Genomic DNA, 25,446 nt, shown 5'->3' on the forward strand with positions numbered 1-25,446 from the left:
ATCACTGAAGTGCCTTTGGAAAAGGTCTAGCTTGTAGTCATGTATCTAAAGACCAGCACGTTGCACATACAGAAGAGCTCCCCATGCTTGTACCAGTAACTGTAACTTGTACATGTCACAGTGTTTAAATGTTTGACTGTGCCTATAGAAGACAGTAAAGTAGCAGAAGAAAATGAATGTTTCCTAAGGGCAACAAAAAATTACGTGCTATCAAAGCTCCTTTCATTAACTGAAATTTCAGTCAGTAGTACAAATGAAAGATACAGGAATTTAACAGCTATAATACATATGAAACAAAGCTATGTGGCTTCCCTTTTTTGTTTCGTTTAAACAGAAGAGATGGTTAATCAACATAAATTAGGAATGTTAGCTCACACGTTTTCAATCTGGAGTCACTGAAAGTATGTATTTGGTGTTTAGGGTGAACTTTTCTTTAGAATCAAGGAACACCCAGTGAATTCATAGTTCAAGATTCACTCAAGCTTTTATGCTTTCTCTCTTTGGAAATAAACTATGGCTGGAACAAAAGTGGCAAATCCAAAACCCAATCCCTCCCTCCCCTAGCTTGTAGCTATCAGTTATAGATATGGGATACCATGAGTAATAAAATAATGCTTATATAATAGGATACTAATAAAGATCATGATTTATAAGTACTGTGAAAATGACTGCAAACACTCAATTTCAACAAGAACAGCCCAGAATTATCCATTAAAAAACTCACAAACAAAAACATGCAACAGTCTACCTTTCACATATGTGCAAGTATATACATGGATTTGCTGTTTTGTTTTGGATTTTTGTTTTTAAACATAATTACACCTGGAATATATGAAGTGCAGTTTTGTGTTTAGAACTACAGAACTACCTGTTGAGATATCTCTAAGTATTCGCTCTATCAATTAGCTTCAGGGATGACAATTTCCACTACTATTTCACAATGAGTACGCTTCAAGTGGTATAATTTCAGTGAACAAAATAATTCTGTTATAAAAAGTACATGGTGCAAAACTTTGCTTTACTTACTCAAAGAGCTCTCTGTCCAGCAATGCTGGTAAATCATATTCAACAAGCAATTCATAGCTATGCCACAAAATTGCTGCTACGCAATGCAAATGGGAAGGAGATGGCATCAAAAGACCGTACTCTCTTGTTGAGCTATTTGGACAAATGTAGCTAACCCGTCCACTTTTTTTCATAGCTGCAACTCTTGCGGAATCGCTGACCCATTTCAGCAATGCTTGAATTCTGGAAGGCAAGATGATGTAGTACATTATAAAGGGTCAAAGAAACACTCAAAACCAAATTAGCTTGATGTCTTTTAGTAATCTGAATTACACATTTATCTCTCCCTTTGAAGCAAAGTTCAAGAGTGACCTCAAACTCTGTTTTCTCAAGACTTAGATCACTAACAGGGGAAGAATTAATTAAAAACACTTATCATCTTGGAAAGTCAAATGTAAGCTTTCTTTCTATAGAGAAAGAAAACACAGCAGGTATCTGAGTTCTGAGTATTTGAGAGAAAAGTCAATTGAACACTAAAAGTTTTATCACATTTACAAGAGCAAAAAAAGAGGGATAGCATTCTCTGCAAAGGAAGCAAGGAGCTAGGAGGAAAAGCTGGAAAGCTTCTTTAGATTTTTGTACTTTCAGGTTATCTCATAACAATCAGATTTTTAAAAGTCTAGTTTTGTGCAGGAACATCAAGCCACTATTTAGCAGATTATTTTTGTATACACTTCCACATGAAAATCCAAATAACATTACCTATCTTTTGTTCCAGGGTCTTGAGTTGTTCCAAGCTGATAAAGAATGTCTATTGTGGAGTCAGAAGAGAGACCATTTAATCTTCCAAACAGTAAAGGGCTATTCAGATCTTGCCGCATTAAAAAAAAAAAAAAAGGGTGGGGGGGGGAGGAGGGGAAATAATAGAAGTACTTACATACATATTTTTTTAAGTACTAATTAAATTATTATAAAATTGCAATATTAACATTGAATTGAGTTTTACCATTAACATAAGGATGCAATTCTTTTACACACCACTATCTTAAAACTGTGCATTTTGTATGTTCAATGCAATGTTCAGCCTTACCGTAAAAGGAAAAATCACTGCAACATTCATCACATACAGGACTTAAAGGTTTAGCTACTAGGATTTTCTTCAACATATTTCAAAGACATGACTAATTCCAATAGAGCTGTCAAACCTCATGCTTCTCAGAAGCAAACATTTATTTCAAAATGAAAGCTTATTTAACTCCAATTTCCATTAATGGGACTAAGGCTGAGGATTTCCTCAGATTATTTCCTATTCGTCTTCTCCTCACTGTGTTCATCTCCTGCCCTGTAGGAAACTACTCTATTATCTAACAGCATTCCAGCAAAAGACAGTAGGCTACACTGAAACATTAACTCATGGCAAAGTAAGTCACTGAAGCCATTTTGAAGAGTGTTTTCTGTTAGTATCAGCAACTTCAAAACAGGAAATATATGAATTCCGTTTTCTTTCATTTAAAAGGCACAAAACAGCAAAGCAAAGTGGTATGGAATCATAAATACAAAATAGCCAGTGCATTAACAGAAGAGCTACTGCAAAATTTCGCTGTAGGACATAGATTAGTTGTTCAAGTGTCTTGATTATGTACCTCCACCTGTAAATATTTTCCATGATTAGTGCTATTCAAAATTTATACTGTCCTACAGGCTATTACTGCCCAAATATTGCTGAATTTGTTTTCCTTAACACTACTCATGGATGCTTTTTATTTTGAAACATCTAGACATAGTACCTATAGTAAGACGTGCTTACAATATATTGCATGTCCTACTCTCGTGTCTTCAAAACATTCACCTAATTATCTATTCTACACAAAGATCAAAACAACCCTGGTTGCACTGCTTTACTGTTGTAGAACTACCCACATACAAAGACTGTGATACTTAGAAGCGTAACAAAGCGCAATGGCAAGTTCTGGCAACCCAAGTTCAGAATCAGAAAGTAACATGCAAATATATTTGTACATTTATACAAGCAATGTTTTCAAGCAACGACTGAAAAGAAAAACATTGCACTCACCTGCAGGATCACTCCCTGATGCCGAGCAGTTTCTTAGAAGAATGTCAATCAATTTTAGGCCTATTCTGGTGGACTGAAGCCCAATTTTTACAAGCACAGCCTCAATGTTTGGAGAATGCATACCACAGTAAGGTGACATTAGTAGAGCAGCACATGTCTGCAACAGATTAGCAGTGGGTGCTGCAGCACTAGCCATCATTCCTTCTAAATCACTTATGTGAGTGAGGCAGTGGTGTAATAATCTTAACCATCCAATACTGAAAAGGAAAACGTGAAAATGAACTAATATATCATTTTCTTATTATTTTTCATCTGTAACATAACTACCTGTATTAGATTCTAGAACAAGTACTGCAGAAAACTACTGTGACATCATCAGATATCATCTGAGAAAAGCAAATTAAAATGACTGAATTTAAGACCACAACATAATATACATTAGTGATGCTGTTGTAATCACTGGCTTAATGTTGTAAGAAAGGCAGGGTTTGTGGGAAGGAAGAGTTAAGAGCCTGCAGTTTTATTACTAAAGTTTCTCAAGGTTTCTTGATTTACATACATATTTCTTCCAATAGGACCAACCTATTGGGGGGAAGGTAGAGGGGAAGGTAGTTATTATATAGAGGGAAGGAAGGTAGAGGGGAGGGTGTGTTGTTTTTTGGGGGTTTTTTAACGTAAAAAGGAGCTGGCCAAAACATAAACGTAAAACATGAAACAGCACAGTGACTTACTTAGGCACCACTGGATTTATTAATATTTAAGGTCAAGATTCTGCAATAGTGGTTGGCATTAAAATTATACACCTGCACAGCTTCCCTGACTTTACAAATTTTTAGGTTCATACACATCTACAATAAATTACAGTGAACCTTAGTGAACCTGATTTAAAAAGCACACAGAAAAAGTGCAGAAATTAAAAACATGTAAGCCACTGCATTTCCCCCGTGTCTCTCATTCTTTAACAATATCGTTCAGTATTCCTTTTAAAAATAAATCTTGAAAAGTAAACCTATTGTAATTAAATTAATTTGGAAACACATTAACTAGACTTTAATTATAAAAAATATACTACAATGCTGTTTAAACAAGCATTATGAAAAAGATGGCAATTTAAGTTGCACGTGAAATAAATGGCACCATTTCACTGACAAGTTCTAAATTAACAGATTAAATTATTTTCACAGCTAACCTTATTTCCCACAGTTGAAAAACAAGGCAAACTTGCCTACAGACCTTAAATGAAGTTTACACTTTTATTTTAGGAATAATTTACTCCTAAATATTTATCATTTTAGGAAAGAGCAAGTTTTCTATTATGTCTAAAACAAAATTATATCCAAAGTTATGGACTATCTATATCATATTACTATAATGACTTTATTGAGATACTTATAAAACTAAGCTGAAAGCCACAATAAAACATTTCAAGACATGAACAATGTATACTCACCTTCTTTCTTTAGATACTGGTTATTTTTGTGTGACTTTAAGATAACCTTTTCTGAAGTACAAATATAGCAATAGTATAATTTGTCTATGAAAATTTGTTTCACTGCTACTGAAGATCAAAGACCGATTTCAGTTACACAGCTTTTATCAAATATACACTGGACAGTATTCATGTTCTCTATATTTACTTACTTTCTCAAAATTTTTCCCAGCAAAAGAAGAGAGGTTTGTAAAACTTTCCCATGTTCTTTTTTCAAACTTATAAACATTAAGGTTCAAAGATGAAATATTTCAAAGTCATGAATTTTTACAATTTAGTAAGTTAAATTTCAGAACCAGGAAGTCTCAAAAATTCACCCATTAAATTAAATTCAAAGTTGGAAAACTTTTTAACACTTTTTTTTTTTTAAATCCTTAAGGGTTTATTTATTTTTATTTTAAAAATGAGTATGAAACTCAAGATGCCACCCAACCAAATAAAATCTTGTGAAAAGAATTCTTGCTGATATGCCAGAATCACAACAGGAACATTCAGTTCCTATTTCACAAATGTTTGCAAACTGCAATATTAGATATGACTTCCACAAAACACCCCATTGTCCTATTTCTATTCCTGCTCCAATACTTATGTAACTCTGTTTGCTTCAGTAGGGATAAGAAATATGTTGCTACTTCAGGTTTTTTTGACAACTGCCTACCCATTGAAAACACAAAACGCAACTCTCAATGCTTTCCTATCCTTTGTATTCTTTCACCATTGCAGAGATGAAACACATCCTTTTACATATGCAGGTTAAGCATGCTACCAAAAAGTGAGAAGTACTGCTAATATGTGCCTTCTGTAAGAAGAAAAAAAAAAAAAAAAGGCAAGTTTTCTAAGATATTTGAAACAGATTCTGCAAATGTTGAAATTCAACTACGAAAACAGGTATTCATGAATACAGTTTGCTACGGCAAGATGTCACTCAGAGCAGAAAACATCATTAAAAAGAGAGAAAAGCACGAACTGGCACAAACATGCCTCTAGCTATTGATACTAGAAGCTTACCTTGTTTTAGAGACCTGATCCTCAGAGGGAAGGAATGGATTATTGACGGTTGCAGACGAGGTGTTTCCGAAGGCCGTGAGGCCTAACAGTTTGATCTGAGAGAGGCCTAGTGTACTGGCATCCCGAGGACGATGGAGACGGAGGCAGACAGCTGAGGCAACTTCAGCTTTTACCAGCTGGATTTTTATATATGTGAGACCACTTGTGATAACAGGAGTTGACAAAGGTAACATATTGACACCATCTGCGCTTATTTCAACAGACACTGATGAAGGGCAAGCTACAGAGTAAGATAAGAAGGTTTAATACTATTTAAAAATCTGTACTGGTTTGAATTTTAAGTGTTAAACATGTATCCCTGTTAAAGATATAGAACAAGATGATTGAAATGATCTTAGGCAAACAGTACTACAGAACTGCAGCTGGAGTATTTGACCTGTGCGATGGTATCAAAATGCTTATGCATTTTAACATATACATGGAGTATACAGTTTATTTCGAAGACTTAAGATGAAGAAAAGCCCTGTCAGTGTAAATGCCGGATGTTTCCCTAGCAGGGCTATGACAAGAAGAGCTGAAAATCTCATGCTTTATTCCAACCACCATACAAAACCATTTTGCCTGAAGACCACTGACCAGTATCACATTCTCACTCAGGAAAGTTTTGAGAAGTTTGACAAGTTTTTTGGCATATTTGAAGTCAACATCACAAAACATGTACTGAACTAGAAGAAATTAAGTAGGAGGCAGGGCCTTACATGCTCAAGGAAAGCAGAATTAGCAAGCTTTTCGACTTATTTTACAGGTATTCTTCAAACAACTTGCAGCTTTAGTTCCTCTGATTATACTCTTTGTATCATTTCTAAATCCTACCCTTCAAATTTTGAAACCAGCATCAAGGTCAGTGAATCTACTTACTCGCCAGAGAGGCCAGGTGAGGCTGGATGTGGATCTCCTTGAGCAGCACAGCTGCAGGAAGGTGAATCGTGAGGTCACACCAAGCTTCCTCAGGTAAAAATATGTACGACCACGCAGCAGACCGAGCTCGTCTGTGGGGAGGAGTAGCCTGTAACAGCACTTCAGCAGGCTGGGCAGTGGGACTGCTTGAGGTGATGGAACCTTCAAAACCAGCACCATTAACATTGATTGTTAATGTTTATTAATAAAACCCAGATTAATTTACAACCTGAACTGTGGAGAACTTTTTTTTTTTTCTCTATCTCACCCATTTCAGTTTATTGGTAACATCCCATGTGTAATAACGACAACTGCTGAGATATTTTTCTTTTACTCTTAGACTGTTTTACAATAGGCAGTTTACATATCCACATGCATATGCATGTGCTTGAAAATTTGCTAGGGGACACCTGCTACCAAAATCCTAACCTTTCTATCAAGAGTTCATTATAAAAACAAACCCACCCAAAAGGTGCAGGTTGAACAGTATGCTTAGAACTTGAACTCAGTTAATTCACAGTTAACATAATGAAGGCTTTAAAGGTTTAAATATTATAATGATAGCATAAATTACTTTATAACCAAAATCTGCAAACCTTTTTCTTTAAAAAGGTTTGTTTCACATGAAAACCTTTTTCTAAAAAAGACACCAGAATAAAAAAAACCTGACCACAGCAGCTGCTTATTTTTCTAATTTTAGTGTGAGTTAAGAATGAAGTAGAAAGATCTAGGCTATGCCTTCTTTAGCAAGTAGTATGGCACAAGACCAGATTTGTGCTGTTCAAACTACAGGTACTTGGAGTGTTTTAGTTTAAAGTAGCTTTAGCCTGGCCCATGACTGAATGGCCTAGTAGCAGCTGGAGGTCAATTCCTGGACACATTTTGATAGACTTTCATCCCAAATGAATCAAGTTCATCTCTCCGAGAACAATACATGAGAATCAGAATATAGTAAGTGAGGACAACCAGAAGGTTAATTTCAAAAGCACACTCCTGACTGAAAGTAAAATAGTAAGACAGATGCACTCATAGCAGACCATCAAGATCTGCAGCACTTTGCAAGTTGGGAAATAAGACCTGCAAGAACCCACCACCATATATGCTTAGGATTTTTACTACATAAAGTAATCAAGCACCAATATTAGCAGGATTCTTAAATATACCTTTTAGGCATTTGTGAAGAGCAAGGCAAAAGATTTCTAACAGACCCCTATTCTGACAAATAAACCTTTTTTTTTTTTAAATTTCATTATTTTTGACAGTTAAATTTGAATGACAGGACTGAACGGATTTCTCTCTTGTCCAACAATTTTTCCAGAAATTTTAAAAATAATCCTTTTTTTCTCTCCTCTTGACAGTGAGATACATTGTATGAATACATTCATAGGCTATGCTAGGCTAGTGGGCAGCAACAGAAAACATTAAGACACCGGTAGTGAAAAGGAGCCTTTGTAAGATATTAGAGTACATCTTAAAACACATGCATTTTATCTAAGTGGCAGCCACTGTATTGATACCAAAACAGCACTCCAATTCTAACAAACGTTCATGCAGGCAACATCGGAGCAATTAGGTGCAGGTGTGAGAGGAGCATAAACAATATCAGCCCTATGCTCCAGCTTCTGCTGCTCTGTTTGACCTAGCTCGGGCTCATTCCCTGTCATTCAACTTTGCTATGCTTCTGTAACAGCTCCATCAAATCTGATGTGCCTTAAGTCAGTGAGTCTTAGTGTGTCTACGGCAGATGGTGGGTTGGAACTGGCTATCCCCTGACACAGGGGAGGAGGAAGGGGCCCACCTTGATGCAGGACTACATCAGACAGAGATCACTCCCTTTCCTTCTTTCCCCTATCCACACAAGGTCTTAGTATCTGCGGAGGAAGGGGCTAACTTCCTCCCTAACATCTTCTTGAAACACCAGTAACCCCTCTGTTCAGAAGATTTAATAGTATTGCAACATCTGACACTATTACAATATTTTTTCTTAAGAACTTGATAAAGATTCAAATGACCAGTGGATATTAATGTAAGAGAAAGAAGTATTACTTACCCAAAGGCGCAAAATTGTGAATTCCTTCCGCATTATCAGGCTCAGAAGCTAGCACCCTAGCTTTCAAACTGCTGTCTGTTGCTTTGGTGGGACCAGAATCAAGAAATTTCATAATAGTTGAAACCATACTTCTTGCTGTGTTAACAATAGCTCTTGTGCTCGTTACCATGTTGTTACAAATAAGCTGAACACCACCTGTGTATAATGTGGGTGGGGGGGGAAACAACACTGTTCAGAAGCATGCAATAGACTCTAAGCAAGCAAATGCCTATTTAGTAAATTTGCTCCTCCAGACAAGTATCTGTATTCCTCTCTTTAAGTGCCAAAAAAAATCTACAATAAACCTTTTACCTGATGCAGCTAAAGAAAAGACATTCTCACCCATATCATGGAAAGCCTTCAGCGCCTCACTTGTATCCAACACTCGTAAAATGAACCAGAGCAGTGGCTCAGATAACTGACAAGTGGCGAGAGAACCCTAGAAAAAAAAGTTAAGAAATACACAGCTTCATGCAAAATTAATATGACAGAAATACGCATTAGTCACCCCTTTTAGTAGGCAAAAATCCTAGACAGGAAATGCCATATGGTTCATTCCTAAACAGGAGAAGTCATTGTGGTAAGGAAAAGATCAAACTACCAGGGGTAAGCAGCTGAAGGGAAATAAGAATATTGAGCATTTGAATACCCACTATTATGAACACAATAAACGTGTTTCCCACCTGAACATAATAAAACATTCAATTCATCTTCAAGCCTTTAGCCAGAAACATTTACAGGAATGTCTAAATGTCCTTACAGAAACTCTCTCTCTCCCTCTACCATGGGCAACGGAGGGAGGCTTCCTAACTTCAGCACCAAAGTAAAGTGAGGTTGGAAGAATGTTAACGTTTCTTTTACATAGCACTAGTTCAGTTTTCTGAGCTTATTATAGGTTACAGTATCAACTAACCTATAATTCCCTTGAAGCACAGCAGACCTAAGGGAACTTACCTGTCTTCCCATGTACCCACAGGCCATGTAGGTAAGAATTGGCTGAAGCATCACTTGCACTGTTGTTGCTTTTTTACTAAGTGTTGTCAGGATAGTGAACAACCCATCCCCAACTGATATTGCATCCAAGCCACCATGAAAGTTTTCATGTTTAGTGAGATGTAAGCCACTGGCACCTTAGTGAAAACAGAAACAGTTCAAAGGTCAGAAGCCAAGACCTAACAAACCATTACAGCATGTAAAAGAACTCAAGGATATTTAAATTTCTTTCCAGTTAAATGTTCACATGGATTTTACAAGCTACAAATAGGCCAGTTTTCAGGATCATATAAATTACTATTAGTGTTCCCAGATACATGCTACATTCTTTATAGTATAAATAGGAAGACTCAACTAGGAAGCCAGGGAACTTAAATCCAATTTTAGGTAAGACCACGCAAATGACCGTAATTAGCGAAGGAAACAGAATAAGAACTACAAGGATTGGAATCACTCCTAGCCAGAAGCAACTAACAAGTATATAAGATTTTTTTCAGATAACAGAAGTCCACTTGTGCAACCAAAAAAACACCAAAACCACTTAACATATATATTTCTATCAAAAATACCTCTCCTAGAATTCTCCTCCTCAGTGTTACAGCTCGGGATTTATTAATGAGGATTCACTGAATATCAATATTCAGCAGTATTGATTACACATTGCTGAAATTGAGCATGGAAAGCAAAAGAAGAGTCTTCCGAAGGAAGGGATTACCTCCGTAAATACAACTGTTGTAACAAAGCATATGACATCAATCTGGAAGAGCTTTTAAAAGTGGTTTTAGATTTGAGTGGAGAGAATGGATGGGATAATCCCATTTCATTTAGAGAAACTGGAGTTATACTAACAAATAATAACAAAAAATAATGTGTTCAAGTGATCTTTGGAACATGCCTTAGAGAAACATTCCAGCAAGAAAACTGACAGCTATAGTACTTGATTCACCCTCAAGCTATCAGGTAAGAAAATACTGATAAGCACTGGATGCATGGAGACAGACAAAGAAAAGTCTTAAGACTCAGTCTTTGCATGGTATAGAGAAGTTAAATGGAACGAATGATGGAGCTGAAGCCAACTAAGGTGGGTTTGCTGTGCAGACTTTGAGGAAAGGTGAAGGTAGGATAGAAGGGCAACACTGTTACTTGTATGATTTTCATAGTCTGTTATTGACAAAGCATAAAAACCTAATGAAATAAATAGACAAAATGGTCATAAAAGAAAATCCAACAAATGTTTTAACTTCATATGACAAGTGAATTTCTCAAGGCCATCCTGATTCCTGACCAGCTGGTTCACCAGATGCAGTAAATTAACCTTACTAGCACAAATTTTGACACCAGAGTTACTACTTATCAGTACACATCTGCAGACATCTTCTTGTTTATCTTTCCTGAGTAGCTAGCATGGTGCACTAGCTATTACATGTTTACTACTGTATGCTGATAACTGATTTTTGGATCATATATAACCTTGGCTGCAGTCTTGGAAAAATGTTTTGTTCATAGAAATTGTTTGGAGAGAGCTTAATACAGTTCTTCACGAAGGAACTAAAACCACAAATAGCTGTGTTATATCTTCCCAAAATACGCATACAAATTACTTTCAATAACTTATATTAAAAGACCTTGGGAGGAACAATCCACTGAAGGGATCAGCTGGCCCAGTGTCCTCAATCCAATGAAAAACATTTTGAAACAACGCTATCTTTCCAAATTGCTTTTTCAAAATGCAAAACAACTGCTGGACAGAAATTGGTGGTTTAGAAAGAAATGCCAGTTGAGGACTGAAAGTTTGAATTTCACCCCAAAGAAACACATATTAAGCACAAACCATCCTTCCCAGAACAAAGTACTTTCAGTGTTCATAGCATATTTGCAATGTGACACCAACTGCCCAGAGTAAAGGAGGAGACGTTCTGGAATTAGTTTCGGGAAGGTTCCAACAGCACAATCCAGGCTTGTCAAATCCTGCCTGCTGTTTAATTTGACTACTGGAGGTTACTACTTTTTCCTCAATTGCTTTTACGCCAAAATGAACCACTGGTCTAACATTCATGTGCTCTCATCCAAAAAGTATATTGTTTTCTGGTAATAGCACTGGTTAACAGTTTCATATCTGCTTAAAAGAGACTAGCACAGAAAAGGCCAGAGGTAATTTTTTTGAAACAAGAGAATCACTGTAAAGAGAACAAAATTTTACAACTATTACGCCTGAAATGGAGTGCAAGCTCTTCGCCTACCCTCCTGCAAAGTGTTTTTCCGGTTTTGCACATGTAGTAACATTCATGGTATTTCAGTCAGCGATTTAATTTGTGCAAATAAACTCGATGTTATCATCACAGCTCATAAGCAAGTCACAAAGATAATCTCTCTGAGAAAATGCACCTGAGGTACATGTCTGACAAACAGCAACTTTGCTGGTCAGAGTATCATCAGCTTCTGCACTTGTTTGTAGCAGGAAGATCCCACCCACAAATATATGACTGGAACTCCCAGAACATGATGTTAATGAGATTTCTGGTAAAACAGAGGAATAGAAAAGTTCATGTATTCTGTGCGAGGGCCACAATCATAATTTGTCTTTTTCAGAAGTGATTAAAAAAAAAAAGAGGAAAATAATGCAATGCACAGAGAATAGTTGAGGTAACGTGTCTATAATACGAATTGAGGACTAAACCTAATCCATGCCTAGACGCATGCGATGGGCACAGACTGAAATACAGGAAATTCCATTTAAACATAAGAAAAAGGCTTTTCTACTTTAAGAATGATTGAACATTGTAACAGGTTGCCCAGAGTGGTTGTGGAGTTTCCACCAGCTAGACAAGGTACTGAACAACCTGCTCTCTGAGGCAGGCTCTGAGTTGACCCTGCTTTGTGCAGGGAGGCTGGACTAGACAATCTCCAGAGGCCCCTTTCAACATTGACCATTTTGAGATTCAGCAAATTCAAATGCCAAACACATTCCTGTTTGGTTTTAATTACTGCCTCCCACCTCATGGCAGTTTTTTTCCACATACCTGTCCCCCATTTCACTTCTTATCAGTCTCTTTTTTCCTCTCGTTTCTCTGACACGTTCTTTCATGTATACACCCAGTTTATGAGTTTGTAGAAGTTTTAAGTGTTTTACCACCCCAAAAGATCTTCTCTTTTATTTACAAGATACCTACCAATAATCATTGCCATAGCGCTGCTGTTACACTGGCCAAGTGCAGACAGAATCTGGCTCATAATTTGTTGGTTGGCTAACACCAAGTCTGCCACATATGCAGTTGATCCTTGAGTATTAGGGTTGCTTCCATTGCCATCTTTGCCTCCTGAAACCTTTTCTTCATCAGACACACTGTCTGTAGTACTGCTTGCTACTGGAACACGGGCACTATATTCTCGGTTACTGGAAAGTGGCAGCTGAACTAAAATGTTGACCAGCTTTAACAAATCAAACATAAGCTGATCTCTTGTCATTTCTCCACAAACCGCTTTGGCATCACCTGGACGGATAATATTGGCAAAAAGCCCTCCAAAACATGCTCGAGCACCCACAGAGCTGTCTGAGCCGCTGCGAGACATCACTTTGTCAGAACATGTAATGTAATGATGCACGAGGAAGGTTATAGACTCAATCACTGCAGAAATAGTGCTAACTGATACAACTTCAAAATTCTGTTCCAGGGTAAATTCCAAGAGTTTCACTTGTGCATCCAAGGGTCCCTGGCCCGTCTGGAAAGCACCCCTGTAGGAAAAAAAGAAAAAAAAAAAGAAAAAGAAAAAGAAAAAAGATATTTCATTGTTCAATATTAACAAGTTAAACAGGTTTGGTTGTTGGTTTGGTTTTTTGGGGTTTTTTGCTTGATTTTTAAGAATCAAAAAGTACACCAGACTTTCCATAAATAAAAATCCAGCCATTTCCAGAAATGCATATTGAAGCACAATCTGATCTTTCACATGAGTCAAGCATTCATAAATTTTTAGTATACTTGTCATTACACAGCCTGTAGAACCTCCTCATACTATCACTTTCCTGATACCACTAAGGATTAAAGTATTCTTTGAAAAAGTCTAGGAGCCATAATTTTTTTAAATAATTCAGTTAATTTTGTAGGTATATGCTTGGAATATAGTCCTGTTCAACTGTGGGTGAAAAGTTTCGTATGTTTGCAGGAAAACTTCATGGGAAGAAGTCATCTCATACTTTAATATCAGTAGGATTATTTGTTTTCTAACATGAAATCATGATGGGTTTTTTTTCTTCCCAGTTTTTTTTTTTCCTTCTTTTTTTTCCCCGAGGTAGAAAGCAGAATGGTAAGGTTTTAGCTATCTAAATAGTAATACACATAAGACCATGAGAAGGTACTCAAACTATAACAGGTTGGTGCTTTTAGGTTGATTGCTTGAAGGATCTCTTTTAGGGATAAGTTTATTTTCCCACTTGCTTTTACACGTATACTGGTGGACTACAAAATGAACCTTTTGAATCAGTGTATTTAAAATAAAACTGGTGCTAATTCTTGAAGTGTGAGTTAGTTACTGATTTTTTATATATTTCTCTGTATCTTTTGATATCGATTAATTTTACTTTAACTTTTAAAATTAAATACAGAACAAAACAGTTTACAGAAACAGCCCCATTCCAAGATTCACTATGAATTAATTATTTTATTGTATTACGACATTTCTTGTATAAGTGATTGATCATCAGTGTAACCTGGTAAACACCACCCATTCACAATTTAAGTTACTAAGGTAAAATCTCTTAGAGAAGTCCGAAACTGTTTTCTGTATGATTAAAGAATAGATAACACTGAAGTGCCACCTACTGGGAAGCCAGAAACTAAGGAAGCTCATCCCTGATTATATGAAGCCTTTGTCTGGGGATGAGCAGAACATCAATACCAAAAATAAACGGTAATTCCTAATGTACTTCAGACCAAACAATTGGCACATTTCTGGTGTACTGCTGTATACAGAAGTCTGGTGCCCATCGACCTAGCCTTGAAGAAGCAGAGCTGTAAAAGACAAGCCATAAACTCTCAATCTCTCCCCTGACCAGTGGCACTCCTCTACACTAGTGGACATCAATAGGCCCCAGAAGGAAAGTGGGGCAGAGGAGGTTTTCCACTGTCGGGTGAGAAGAGGAAAAAAAAAGACAAAGCAATAAATATGCATATTACATAAATAGGATTATGCAATCTCATATTTCATCCTACCATGTTATAAAAGGCATCCATATTATTTTCACAATCTACGAATCTTTCATTAATTCAGGCCTCTCAGAATACTTTTTCTCTTTTTAATAGGTAAGTTCATCAGCAGTGCCCTTATTTTAGGGATTACTTTAACAAGGCCTGAATCTTAGCTCTAGATAAAATCAGTCCAACCAACTGTTTAGTGCTTCTATTCACTGCCCCTCACACACAGATGGCTGTGTGTAGATTCCAGTTGCACTTTTCCACATGCCAGAAGCAGCCCAGATCCTGCTGGTATTGCTGCAGCAACACCTAAGATCTCCATCCATATATAACTTGACAGTATGACAAGGCGGGACATACACATCTTAGTTGTGATTCACACTTGCACAGATTTTAAAGACAGAGGGCATGAAAGGAAAAAAAAAAAAAAGTTAAGATTTACCTTTCTGTTGAAAGTATATGTATTAATTTCAATAAAAATTCACTGAACATCTGAGGACAAGTTGAAGAAAGGTGGACTTGTAATCGAGTAAGAAATTCTTGCATAGCTTGTGTCGCTGTTGGCCCAACCTGGAGTGAAAGGCATTTAATAAGTATTATATGAAACCGAAATGTCTTCAAGAACATTAAGTGGTAGCTAACAAGAACATTTTCTAAGAACAGAAAAGTATTACATAGCTTAACTTGCTTTCTGAAAAATTTTACAGGGTTTTGACAGAACTATTAAGTATCAATTTATATTATGTTTTTATCTATTACTAACCATGAGTAAAAAGCAAATAATTCATTTCTTTGCCTAAGACTCGTTTTGCAGCTTGAGACTTTATCTTTTCAGTAATGCAAACTACACTTCACAGAGTATACATTTCTGTGCTAATCTGAATGTTTTTTCAGAAACTACACATTTACATATAAGTGCTTTAAATTAATGGCACTGCACAATGTTTGAGTTTTGGAAAAGAGTAAGTATTTTCTGGAAAATTTTCTGGAAAGTACTGGAAATACCAGGTGTTTCTGTCTCCTAAACTAAGTGTTTCTGAGACTCTTGTCAAATATTACATACGGTTAAGTTAACTTGGGGTTTTTTAATCACTATTCACATATGTTTCAAAGACTGCAAAAAGCAAAAAACATTAGTTGAAATTAGGAGAAACAGTAGACACCACATGAATTCAGAAAACAGGCAGAAAATAAAAGCGTAATTTTAAATTCTGGAATTATTAGATATTTAAACTTAATCTACATTAGCATTTTTATCCCAACCCAACAAGATTTCAGGAAACTAACTGAACTATTACTTCTTTCATGCATGCAACTAAGGAATCCTAACATGAAACACATTCACTGATACATTGCATGGCATTCTCTCCCTGTGGCAAGTCTCCAGATAGTTGTAAAAACATATGATCACTACTCAGAGCATATCACCAACATGAACTTCCCTATGGTTGCTCATCAGAACCAACTAAGACTACAACCAAAAAAAAAAGAAACCAGCCAAGGACATAATACATTATGAATAACACATATTCATGTCAAGTGTATTGAAATTCTATTATGAAGAGTTTTTATCTTATTTTAATTGCTAATTACCTGTGGACTGTGTTGATTTGTTCCATGAGGATTAGTGCCAGAAAGAAATTTCACTAACACATGAATGAGGTTTGGATCTGACACCAACAATTGGGCAGTACTTTCCTGAGCTCCAATGGCACTGCTTGGACCAGCTTAAAAATAAAGACATAAAAATAAAATCTGTAATCCTAAGCATTAAGTGTAAATCAAACATTTATACTGCATATCCCTTATACTTATTTCATGATGTGTAAATATTCTCAGCAAAATCAGCTACCAAAAGCTGCTTACTCGGGACTACAATTTTGAGTGTAGACTTTTCCATTAAGTACAGATATAAACCCCCAAAACTGTTCCATTAGTGTTCCAAGCTTGCTAGGACAGTATTCCTGAAAGTAGAGCTTCATTTTGTAGAAGCAATCTATACAGACATTTTGATTTGTTTCTCTTTGCTAGTCCAAAACCTTAATAAGGCTTAAATGCATTTGTTAGTTTGTCAGACAGAGACCGTATGTTCTATTATCGTGTAAACAATCAAGATATTTTTGTCCTTGGCACATTTAGAGACTTCTCATCATTGACTAAAACTGCAGGGAGCTTAACAGATAAGAACTTTGCAGACCAGAATTAGAATTAAAATACACCTTTCAACATTCAAACAAATGAGCTTTATTAAACGTGAAGTCTTACTCATTCAGTAGTGGTATATTGAATCCATTCAAAACACAACTTGAAAAAAGTACAGCTACCTACTGAATAAAAATACATATTCTTATAATATTACACATATCCAAATGAAGTTACAGGTTATTACATGCTGAAGATGTGATCTCTTTCAGAGTATCTCATCATACACAAAAGATTAAATCAAGAGGAAATGATGCTCTGGTATGTTAGCTTGGCTGGCATCCCTTCGCATCCCAAGATAAGATTCTTAATTAGGAAGACTGTTAAAAGAACGAAATCCTGAACTATTTACTAGTCATTCTGTTTATCAGAGTCTTCATCATTCACAATAATTTCTTTAAACTAAGCAAAGTTAAACTAAAGATCCCAACCAGGAGGGAAATGTCTCTATCAAAAATGGAATTAAACCCTGACTGCTTCCATCTCAGTTAAAAAGCTTTCAGAGCAATGAAGTAAAAATAGCATTGGAAAGACACTTGCTATGAGAAGAAATCCTTACGGGATGATGGAAGAAGATAATTCACAGTAAGTTTTCCCCTTATCAAATGCCATTTTATTCTCAAACTATAAACAGATTTCTTGCTTTAGATGAATGCAGAAAACTAATGCTGAAAGTATTTCTTGTACAGCTATACAAACCAATTTGCATTGATTTATCAACATCAGTAGTGGAACAAGCCTGTATTACTATGCCTGATGGCACGGCAATAGCTGGAGTTGAATAAAAGCAAGAAAGCATCCCTCAGCATCCCAGTTCCATTGTATTATAGACAATAAGCTTGCTCTAGTTTACATTTGATAGTGCAAAAGATGTAAAGGCTAGGTCTTGTCTGGGTAGGGGACAAGCCTGTAAAAAGTAAGCACACAATTTCACAGGTTCTCTGAAAGAAAAACTGAATATTTCAGAAAAACAGAGAAGCCTTCCATTGCAGGATGTGCCTTGGAAACACCAGTCTGGGTGAACAGACCAAGTTTATTTTTCCTTGCTGAATCTGCGCCCCTGAACATTTACTTAAGTAAAACATACAATACACTGATTTTCCCTCTTAGAAAATCAGGTATGTAGGTTGTTGGTGGGGGTTTTTTTAGTTGGTTGGTTTTGGGGTGTGTTTCTGAGTATAGCATGATACAAGTTAAAAATGAAAGTGACACTCAGCTCACTAAGAACACTAACTTGCTAAGCTCATAGCTCTTGCATGTACACTTAGACCTGTTATATTACTGCCTTTTGGGTTTTTTTCAAAAAAGTTCCACTTATAAAATATTCTGAAATTTAAGACAAGTCACTATCAGTAAAATTACATTCAATTACATCTCACATAACTAATCAAAATGAGAAGTTAATCTGAATTTCGTTATTCTGTTTTTCAGTTTTCTGTAACTTTTCTTGTTTCAATGTAACTGCATCATTCAAGCTTTGAGTATGACTTCAGTTTTGAGCTAAATACCACCCGAGTTTGTCCAACAGTACTGAGTATCCAAATTAATTTTAAAATAAGTGTACAAAGTGCCCAAAATGTTTATATTTTTATTCGAAAAAGGAACATACTTTTGTGCTTTCCTGCATTCCTGAATGGTACCTTCATAGACAGAAGATCTTTCATTTTCTTTAGAGACCTTGAATCACCTATGAAGTCTATAACGATCACCGTGACAAGGAACACTGCTATTCAGTGTTCTTCTTTTTTAAAAAAGAAAACAAAACAAAACAAATTCTCCATTGAAACTACAGCTTTTGGAATATGTATGCTTGTATTTTCCTGAACAGGGCACATTTGGGGTGTAGCTTCAAGTTTTGTTCACTTGGTGTTTCTTTGAAGATAACATTATTTTAAAAAACTCCAGCTTTTTCCTGCTGTGTTCACCTTCACTCATTAGGTCTGTACTGTAACTACTCAATTAAATCTGGCTATTTGTGAAGACTTTACATCTTAATACAAGCAGATGTTACATTAGAACTTCCCCAGAATTGACAGTCCCAGCCCATCTCCTCTTCACAAGCAGTAGTCAAGTCCACATGCTAACCCTCAACTAATTTCCTTCCAGGATTAGAAGGCTCCACAGTTTTTCTACTGTTTCATGACAGGGTTGATGCCATAACTGAATAAATACATATTCATTACTTCCTATGTTATTTTATTTTTATATTTTCTATTTAACAGCTGAAAATATCACTACACTATAAAAACCCACTTTTCTCCTACATTGTATTCGTAGTCTGACACGTTTTGTTTAACGTTCTAACTCAGATTTCAGGATGCATCAACATTACCTGCTCTGTCAGGTGTTTATGCTCAGAACACTGCTTTCAAACAGTATTTCTGGTGACAATAACAGATAAGCAAAAAGGCATGTGAGGACAGTATGAACAGGTCTTGCTAAAGGAACAGATGAGTAAATGCACTATGAGAATGATTTGACAGATGACAGCTGTTTAGTTTAGAGCAATAGTAACTCTGAGAAATTTTTCTCAGCCAGGTGTCACTGTAGATTTGCTTCTACTCACCTTCCTTTACACGGCATTAAATGGTTCTAGATGTCACCCATCAAATACTGATTTTTAAACATCACCATTGCAAAATTTTTCCCTGGATCCTGTAACCAATTAAGGGCACTGTTCTGAAAAGAAATGGCCAGGGATATTGGGTTTATCCCTGAAAAATATCTGGCACTCCTCAGATAAGAGTTTCTGAAGCACAGAAGTTACACAGACTGAGCTCTCATTCAGAAGACGTTTATCAGCACATAATGGCATAATGAAATAAGATTTTTCTGACCATGAACTGACCTGCCCTAGACAGTGGCTGCTCATAAAATCCCAAAATAGGACAGTTCCCAAAAAGAATCTGTCCTATACTCGGGTGGGGGGAAAAAACCCAATTAAAAAGCCTTGATTACTACTGGAGAGATCTGGGGGTTTGGAAAAATAATTAAGAAACAGCTTTGAAAGTAACATCATGAGATCTCTAGAACCACCTCATTTCTCATGACAAGATCTTCTAATTCATTGATCTCTTGAAAAACGGTGACCAAAACTGTAATCTTCAGAGTACAATAGTTTAGAAGTCAGAAGTGGATTCAAAGAGACTACCCGTAAAATGCAAATAAGGCAAGACCCTTATCTAGAATGGATGGAAGAATATGAAAAAGCACTGCCCTTTTTTTTTCCTCCCTCTTTGTCTCCCTTTCCTTTTCTTTCCTTTTTTCTGAAAACAGCACGGCTGAATGTGAACATATGTATCAAATGGCAATAATGAATTTCAACTAAGTAAAGCAAAGGTTCTCTGAGAAGGCTTTGAGATATGATGGTTTAGAAAAATTGCGATAGTGGGATTTTCTCAGTGCTAAAATGCCCACCTGCAAAAAGAGTAGTGAATCACCTATGGGCAGCTACACCTCTAAGCTGTTTTTCAGTCTCTGAAACAGCCAATATCATTATCCAATGCAGATTATGTCAAGAAGTGCCTTCTTGCTTATTTAAAAGGCTTATTGCATCTGAAGAGGTTTATTATACCTGAAATCATCTGAATAAAATATTTTCAGTGGTGGTGGTGGTTTTTTCATCAGTGAAGATATTCTGCAAATGAACACATTTGGGGGCTTGTTGTATTTTGGGTATTAAAAGTGGAGAACTTCTACTTCACAGCTTAAAGCATTCCAGAATTAAAGAGGATACAAAAGAAACCTGACATGTCACTTACATTTTACCAGTCTCAGGAACAACTTGTCTTCAAATTGTTCACTCTCTACTGGCTGTATTTATTTTAAAAAACCAAAAACCTACCTCTTCTGGAAATCAGGATCTTGAAAATTATAAGTTGATGAGAACTCCTGTGAGACACTGTCTGTAATGGCTTAAGAGACTATTATTAGTCCCACTTCTGAACTAAAGCACACAGAAACCAAAATTACGGATTGGAGTAGTGCTCTGATGGATCAATTGTCAAGAATTGAAGAGAGATTATTTCACTTCCTAAATGTGACAACTCAGTGCCATTGAGACAGAATCTTATCTTGAATTATTACCTGCTGAGGAATCCTGGCATAGAAGTTATCTGATGGGTGCTTAAACTTATTTAGCTCCTGGTTCTATCGGTGAGTACGGGAAAAGGGGCAATTAAGGGATATATCTCTATGTTAATCCATACACATGTATAAAAGGAGACACACCTTCAACCCTTTTCTTTACCCTCCAGCAAGCTTGCATCTCCAACCCTTTCCAACTCAGCCCCAACCTTGGGCTCACAATCCTGTATACATGAAAATCCCCAACCACATTCATATGCTGAAGTGCACCTGCAATGAGTCATAGAGGTTGCTTCTGAGCAGCTTTTCATTCACATTGTCACTTACTGATCTCAGGCAGTTGCCTAAGAAACTCCTGCAAACACACAACTGCCTGTCTGTCAGTGTTAGAGCACAAACACTGAGCCTCATACTACTTGGAACAGATTCACATATGGTCTCAGTGGTACACACAGCATAATTTTTTGGAAATTGCTAGTCTACAGTTACAAATTGGAGTGTTGAAAATACACATGGGTGTTACCTGCAGGCACTGTTATCCTACAAATCAGGCCATGTTCTACTCTCAAATACCAAGAATAAGATGGAGGTCTCAATTTGAGATTATCAATTAACTCTCTTCCATTACTTTATTCACAGCTCTACTGCTTCACCTAATAGCAAATATGTCAGCAGATTTTTGTGAGACTGATCTCTAAATAACATCACAGAAAAGGGACAGAAAGTGAAAACCTGAAAAACAAGTGCATCCCAAGGACAATGACTTGAAATGGCACATATGAAAAGAACATTCATAAGCATCTTTGAAGAAAACGGTGGAGAACAGCTATGTCGTCACAGGATGGCAAACTGCTTCACAGCAGTGTGATCTTAGGGTGGTTCTGGGTTTCTTTCTTCTGTAATTACTGTCTTTAGTTATATGCTTGGAATGAAAACAGAATTTAAAAGAGCTCTGACTTCGTTTAACATGTAGGTTTTAAAAGATTCCAGTCTCCAAGTCCTTACTATTTGATATCTTCCTTAGCCTTGAGGACAAGGCCACAAAAGCGTTCCTCACGACAGCTGCCCTATGATACTAAGCCACTTAGAAGCTTAATTTCTTCATTTAAAAATTCACGAAGAAGATTATTTCTACTGTGTTATGGAGCAATATACAGAATGTGAGATAATCTGGTGTGCATAGGAAAATGAAATGAAATGAAATGAAATGGCTGCATTTCTTTTTTAATAGATTCAGCTTCTAGGGACTTATTTTCACATAGCTTAACATAAGCAATGACTAGTGCCTGCATATTTATGAAAATATTCCTACTGCATCAGAAAAACATGAATGTCTCTCACAGCGCCTTAATCCCTCCTCTCTGCTATCTCTTCCCATAGTACAAAGCTAATTCCCAAGGATCGTTAGCTAGTCCTAAAATTCATTTAAAAGACACTGCCAACCTGTTTATAATGACATTTTCTTTCACCACTAGGGTTTCAGTTTCCATGGTACAAGCAATTCAAGGAGCCCACTCTTGAAAAGCCTGAAGTTATGGAGAGTCAACAAAAGCACTTATATGACAAAGAGAAAATTCTGGTAGTCTTTCAGATGGGAATCAACACTCATCTGTACATCACTAAAACAGGCAACATAAAAAAACCCCAACACCCACTACTTACCATTAAGCTGCATATTTGTCATGAGAGTCAGGCTATGAAGCACAAGGCACCATGTCCGGAGTAAGGTATTAGGATACCATGCCAGAACTGACAGGAAACTAGTTACGGAAGCTGTCAAGAAAAACATGTTTTTCCAAGCTTTAATCTTCAGGGTATTACTATAAATGTCTTCTTTTTACTGTAAGGTGCTACATTTATTATTGTTATTAATATTATTATTAATATTATTGTTTGTTGCATTTACTTTGTTTTGAAAACTGTTGTTCCAGGAAACTAGGAAAAGAAGCGTCACCAACACTTCACAGAAACTGGCCCACAGAACTTTCTACCGTGCCCAGACCCTGACATCTCAGTGAAAACAATGCAAGGAAACTTCTGGTTTCAAAATGCTCTCATAGAAGTCAGCGTAACAGGTTCATTACAGCAGACATTAATGTTTTGGACTATCACCACAAGATATCACAGTTTTTTTTAATTATACAAATCACTTTAAAGAAAAAAAAAAATTGGACATGTCTTTGTACTAGATTAGTAGACTGATGCCAAAAAGTAATTGGGCTTCCCCCCGCACTGACTCCTTTGATAATAAATACATCACAGGATGGTATACAAGGAGAAGAGATTTGTCAGAGAAGTACATACAGGTGCACAGTTCACCTTAGACTAAGAAGTGTCTTTTAAAAAGTCCTCTTGGCATTAATGATGAATTATGAACCACAAATTTTACAATTTAATTTCTGAGGAGATTATGCAAATTCAAGGAGTCTCAATTACATACTAGCTACACATTTTTTGTGTTAAGAAGAAAATGAGCCCAAGAGCTCATTAATAAGAACACAGAAATTATCCCAACATTGATCTTATCAAGAATACTTATTTTAATACTTTTTGCTTATTAGCAAAAATTGAGTACTTAAAAAAAAATAATCTTATTTTATACTTCCTGAGAATTAATTTCCCATATTTAATGTATTTTACCTTGGTTCAAGGAAATGACAGGTATTCGGTTAGCGTTATAAAGGAAAATATCACCGCCACTATCCTTACTTCCAGAGGAACTGGAATTTAGGCTTAGTGTTAGCCATAACTGTAAAAGGGATTCAAGCTGAAAAAAGGGGAAAAAAAACCCACTATCAGACCAAACTCAAGTGTTTTTCCAGAACTCCAGAGCATAAAAGATTATCTGTTTTGATTTTAAAAACCTTATCTACATTTTCAGGTGCTACTGTTTGACTGACAACACACACACACTCTCTCTCTCCCCCCCCCCCCCCCGCCCCCCCCTTTACTGGATTTACTGGATTTGAAGATTCTGATAAACATAATATTCAAAACAAATTCAGTGTAACTAGCAAATGCTTCTGCTATGTTTTTGTAACTGATTTCTTCTAAACACAGTTAAGTTTCTCTTATGAAGTTTCTTCAAACTTATGTTAAAAAAAAACCAGCTTTACACACTGCTCAGAAATGCCTGTATCATAACCTTACATCTGTAACACCGGTTTGCAATGTAAGCTTTTGGAATGTCTCAATATAGTCAAGGGATGTTTACCAGTCAACCGAAATTATTCAAAAGGCCAATTTAATTACTGGGAAACCTCCTTTACTATCAGAGAGACACTGATGCTCACTCTGAGTAACTCCCTTGAGGAAAATAACTATTTAGACATTTTGGGGGAGCATCAAGGTCCTTTACCCCACAAACTGAGATATTTAAAGAATGATTGAGGGATGGAGTCAGCCACACAATTAAAATATGAACAGGTGGGCAGGCACCTAACCACTCATATATAGCATACATGGGATTCCTTTGTATGTATCAAGAAGAGAGTTGCTAAACCAACAACTTTTTAAAAAGCATACTTCTAATTTCAACATTAGGATCATTGGATAATTCAGGTTGGAAGGGACCTCTGGAGGTTATCCAGTCCTATCTTCTGCTCAAAGAAGGTCCAACTAAGATGTCAGACGGATTTGCTCGGGGGTTTATCCAGCTGGGTTTTGAAAACCTCCACAGAGACTGCATACTTAGTGACACTCTTCACTAAGAAGCTAACAATTATCTTTCAGTGAACCTTATAACTTGATTTTTAAATATGAAAATGTATACCCACTTTTTCATTGTAACAAGAAATGTGCTATTTGATAAAAGCTTTCAGCAGCTTGTCTATTATTGGTACTATTGTCCATGACAACTTCACAAGCAATAAAACACATAACAGACTACTTGCATCCTAAGTAGTAAGAAATACAGGAAAACAGCTTTCAAATTTAGAGAGAAATACTGTCAAAACATTTCAAAGTTCCTAATTCTGTACCTGAACATGGTGGACTTGTAGCATGGAAAAGAGTTTGTTGAAGCATGCGCTCAGCATAGGTATAGACGACAACTGTACAATCAACTGGGCATTTTGGTTAGCAGCATGTAATCCTCTTAGCAATGAATCATCAGTTCCACTAGGAGACTGGGTTACTAAAAAACAAAACAAAAAGTACCAGCCCCCCCAAATTATTCTGTAAAAGTCGCTAAAAGTAATTTCATATTTATTTCCTTGTACTTTATACTTAAGGTAAAGACACTTATTTTGTAATTTACAAGAACATCTTCAATATAGTGTTCACTATAGAGTTGGACTATTGACTACCATACTGTGAAAGGCATACTTGACTGTCAGATATCTCCATCTTCACA

At 36.4% G+C, this 25,446-nt stretch overlaps 1 protein-coding gene across 1 annotated transcript in view; it reads right to left on the minus strand.

The window, feature by feature from the left end:
• Positions 1 to 25,446, minus strand: part of BIRC6 (baculoviral IAP repeat containing 6) — a 193,425-nt gene that overhangs the window by 87,235 nt on the left and 80,744 nt on the right. The window contains exons 41-54 of the mRNA XM_059835694.1: positions 25,073 to 25,227; positions 23,733 to 23,859; positions 22,755 to 22,865; positions 16,398 to 16,531; positions 15,247 to 15,374; positions 12,786 to 13,348; positions 9,577 to 9,752; positions 8,965 to 9,061; positions 8,584 to 8,778; positions 6,495 to 6,695; positions 5,577 to 5,856; positions 3,080 to 3,336; positions 1,768 to 1,876; positions 1,027 to 1,248 (exon numbers count right to left, since the gene is read on the minus strand). Of these exons, the coding sequence (XP_059691677.1) occupies positions 1,027 to 1,248; positions 1,768 to 1,876; positions 3,080 to 3,336; positions 5,577 to 5,856; positions 6,495 to 6,695; positions 8,584 to 8,778; positions 8,965 to 9,061; positions 9,577 to 9,752; positions 12,786 to 13,348; positions 15,247 to 15,374; positions 16,398 to 16,531; positions 22,755 to 22,865; positions 23,733 to 23,859; positions 25,073 to 25,227 (2,755 nt within the window). The remainder of the gene's footprint in view (positions 1 to 1,026; positions 1,249 to 1,767; positions 1,877 to 3,079; positions 3,337 to 5,576; positions 5,857 to 6,494; positions 6,696 to 8,583; positions 8,779 to 8,964; positions 9,062 to 9,576; positions 9,753 to 12,785; positions 13,349 to 15,246; positions 15,375 to 16,397; positions 16,532 to 22,754; positions 22,866 to 23,732; positions 23,860 to 25,072; positions 25,228 to 25,446) is intronic.

Source organism: Gavia stellata, chromosome 2, assembly GCF_030936135.1.
Source record: "Gavia stellata isolate bGavSte3 chromosome 2, bGavSte3.hap2, whole genome shotgun sequence".
NCBI lineage: Eukaryota > Metazoa > Chordata > Aves > Gaviiformes > Gaviidae > Gavia > Gavia stellata.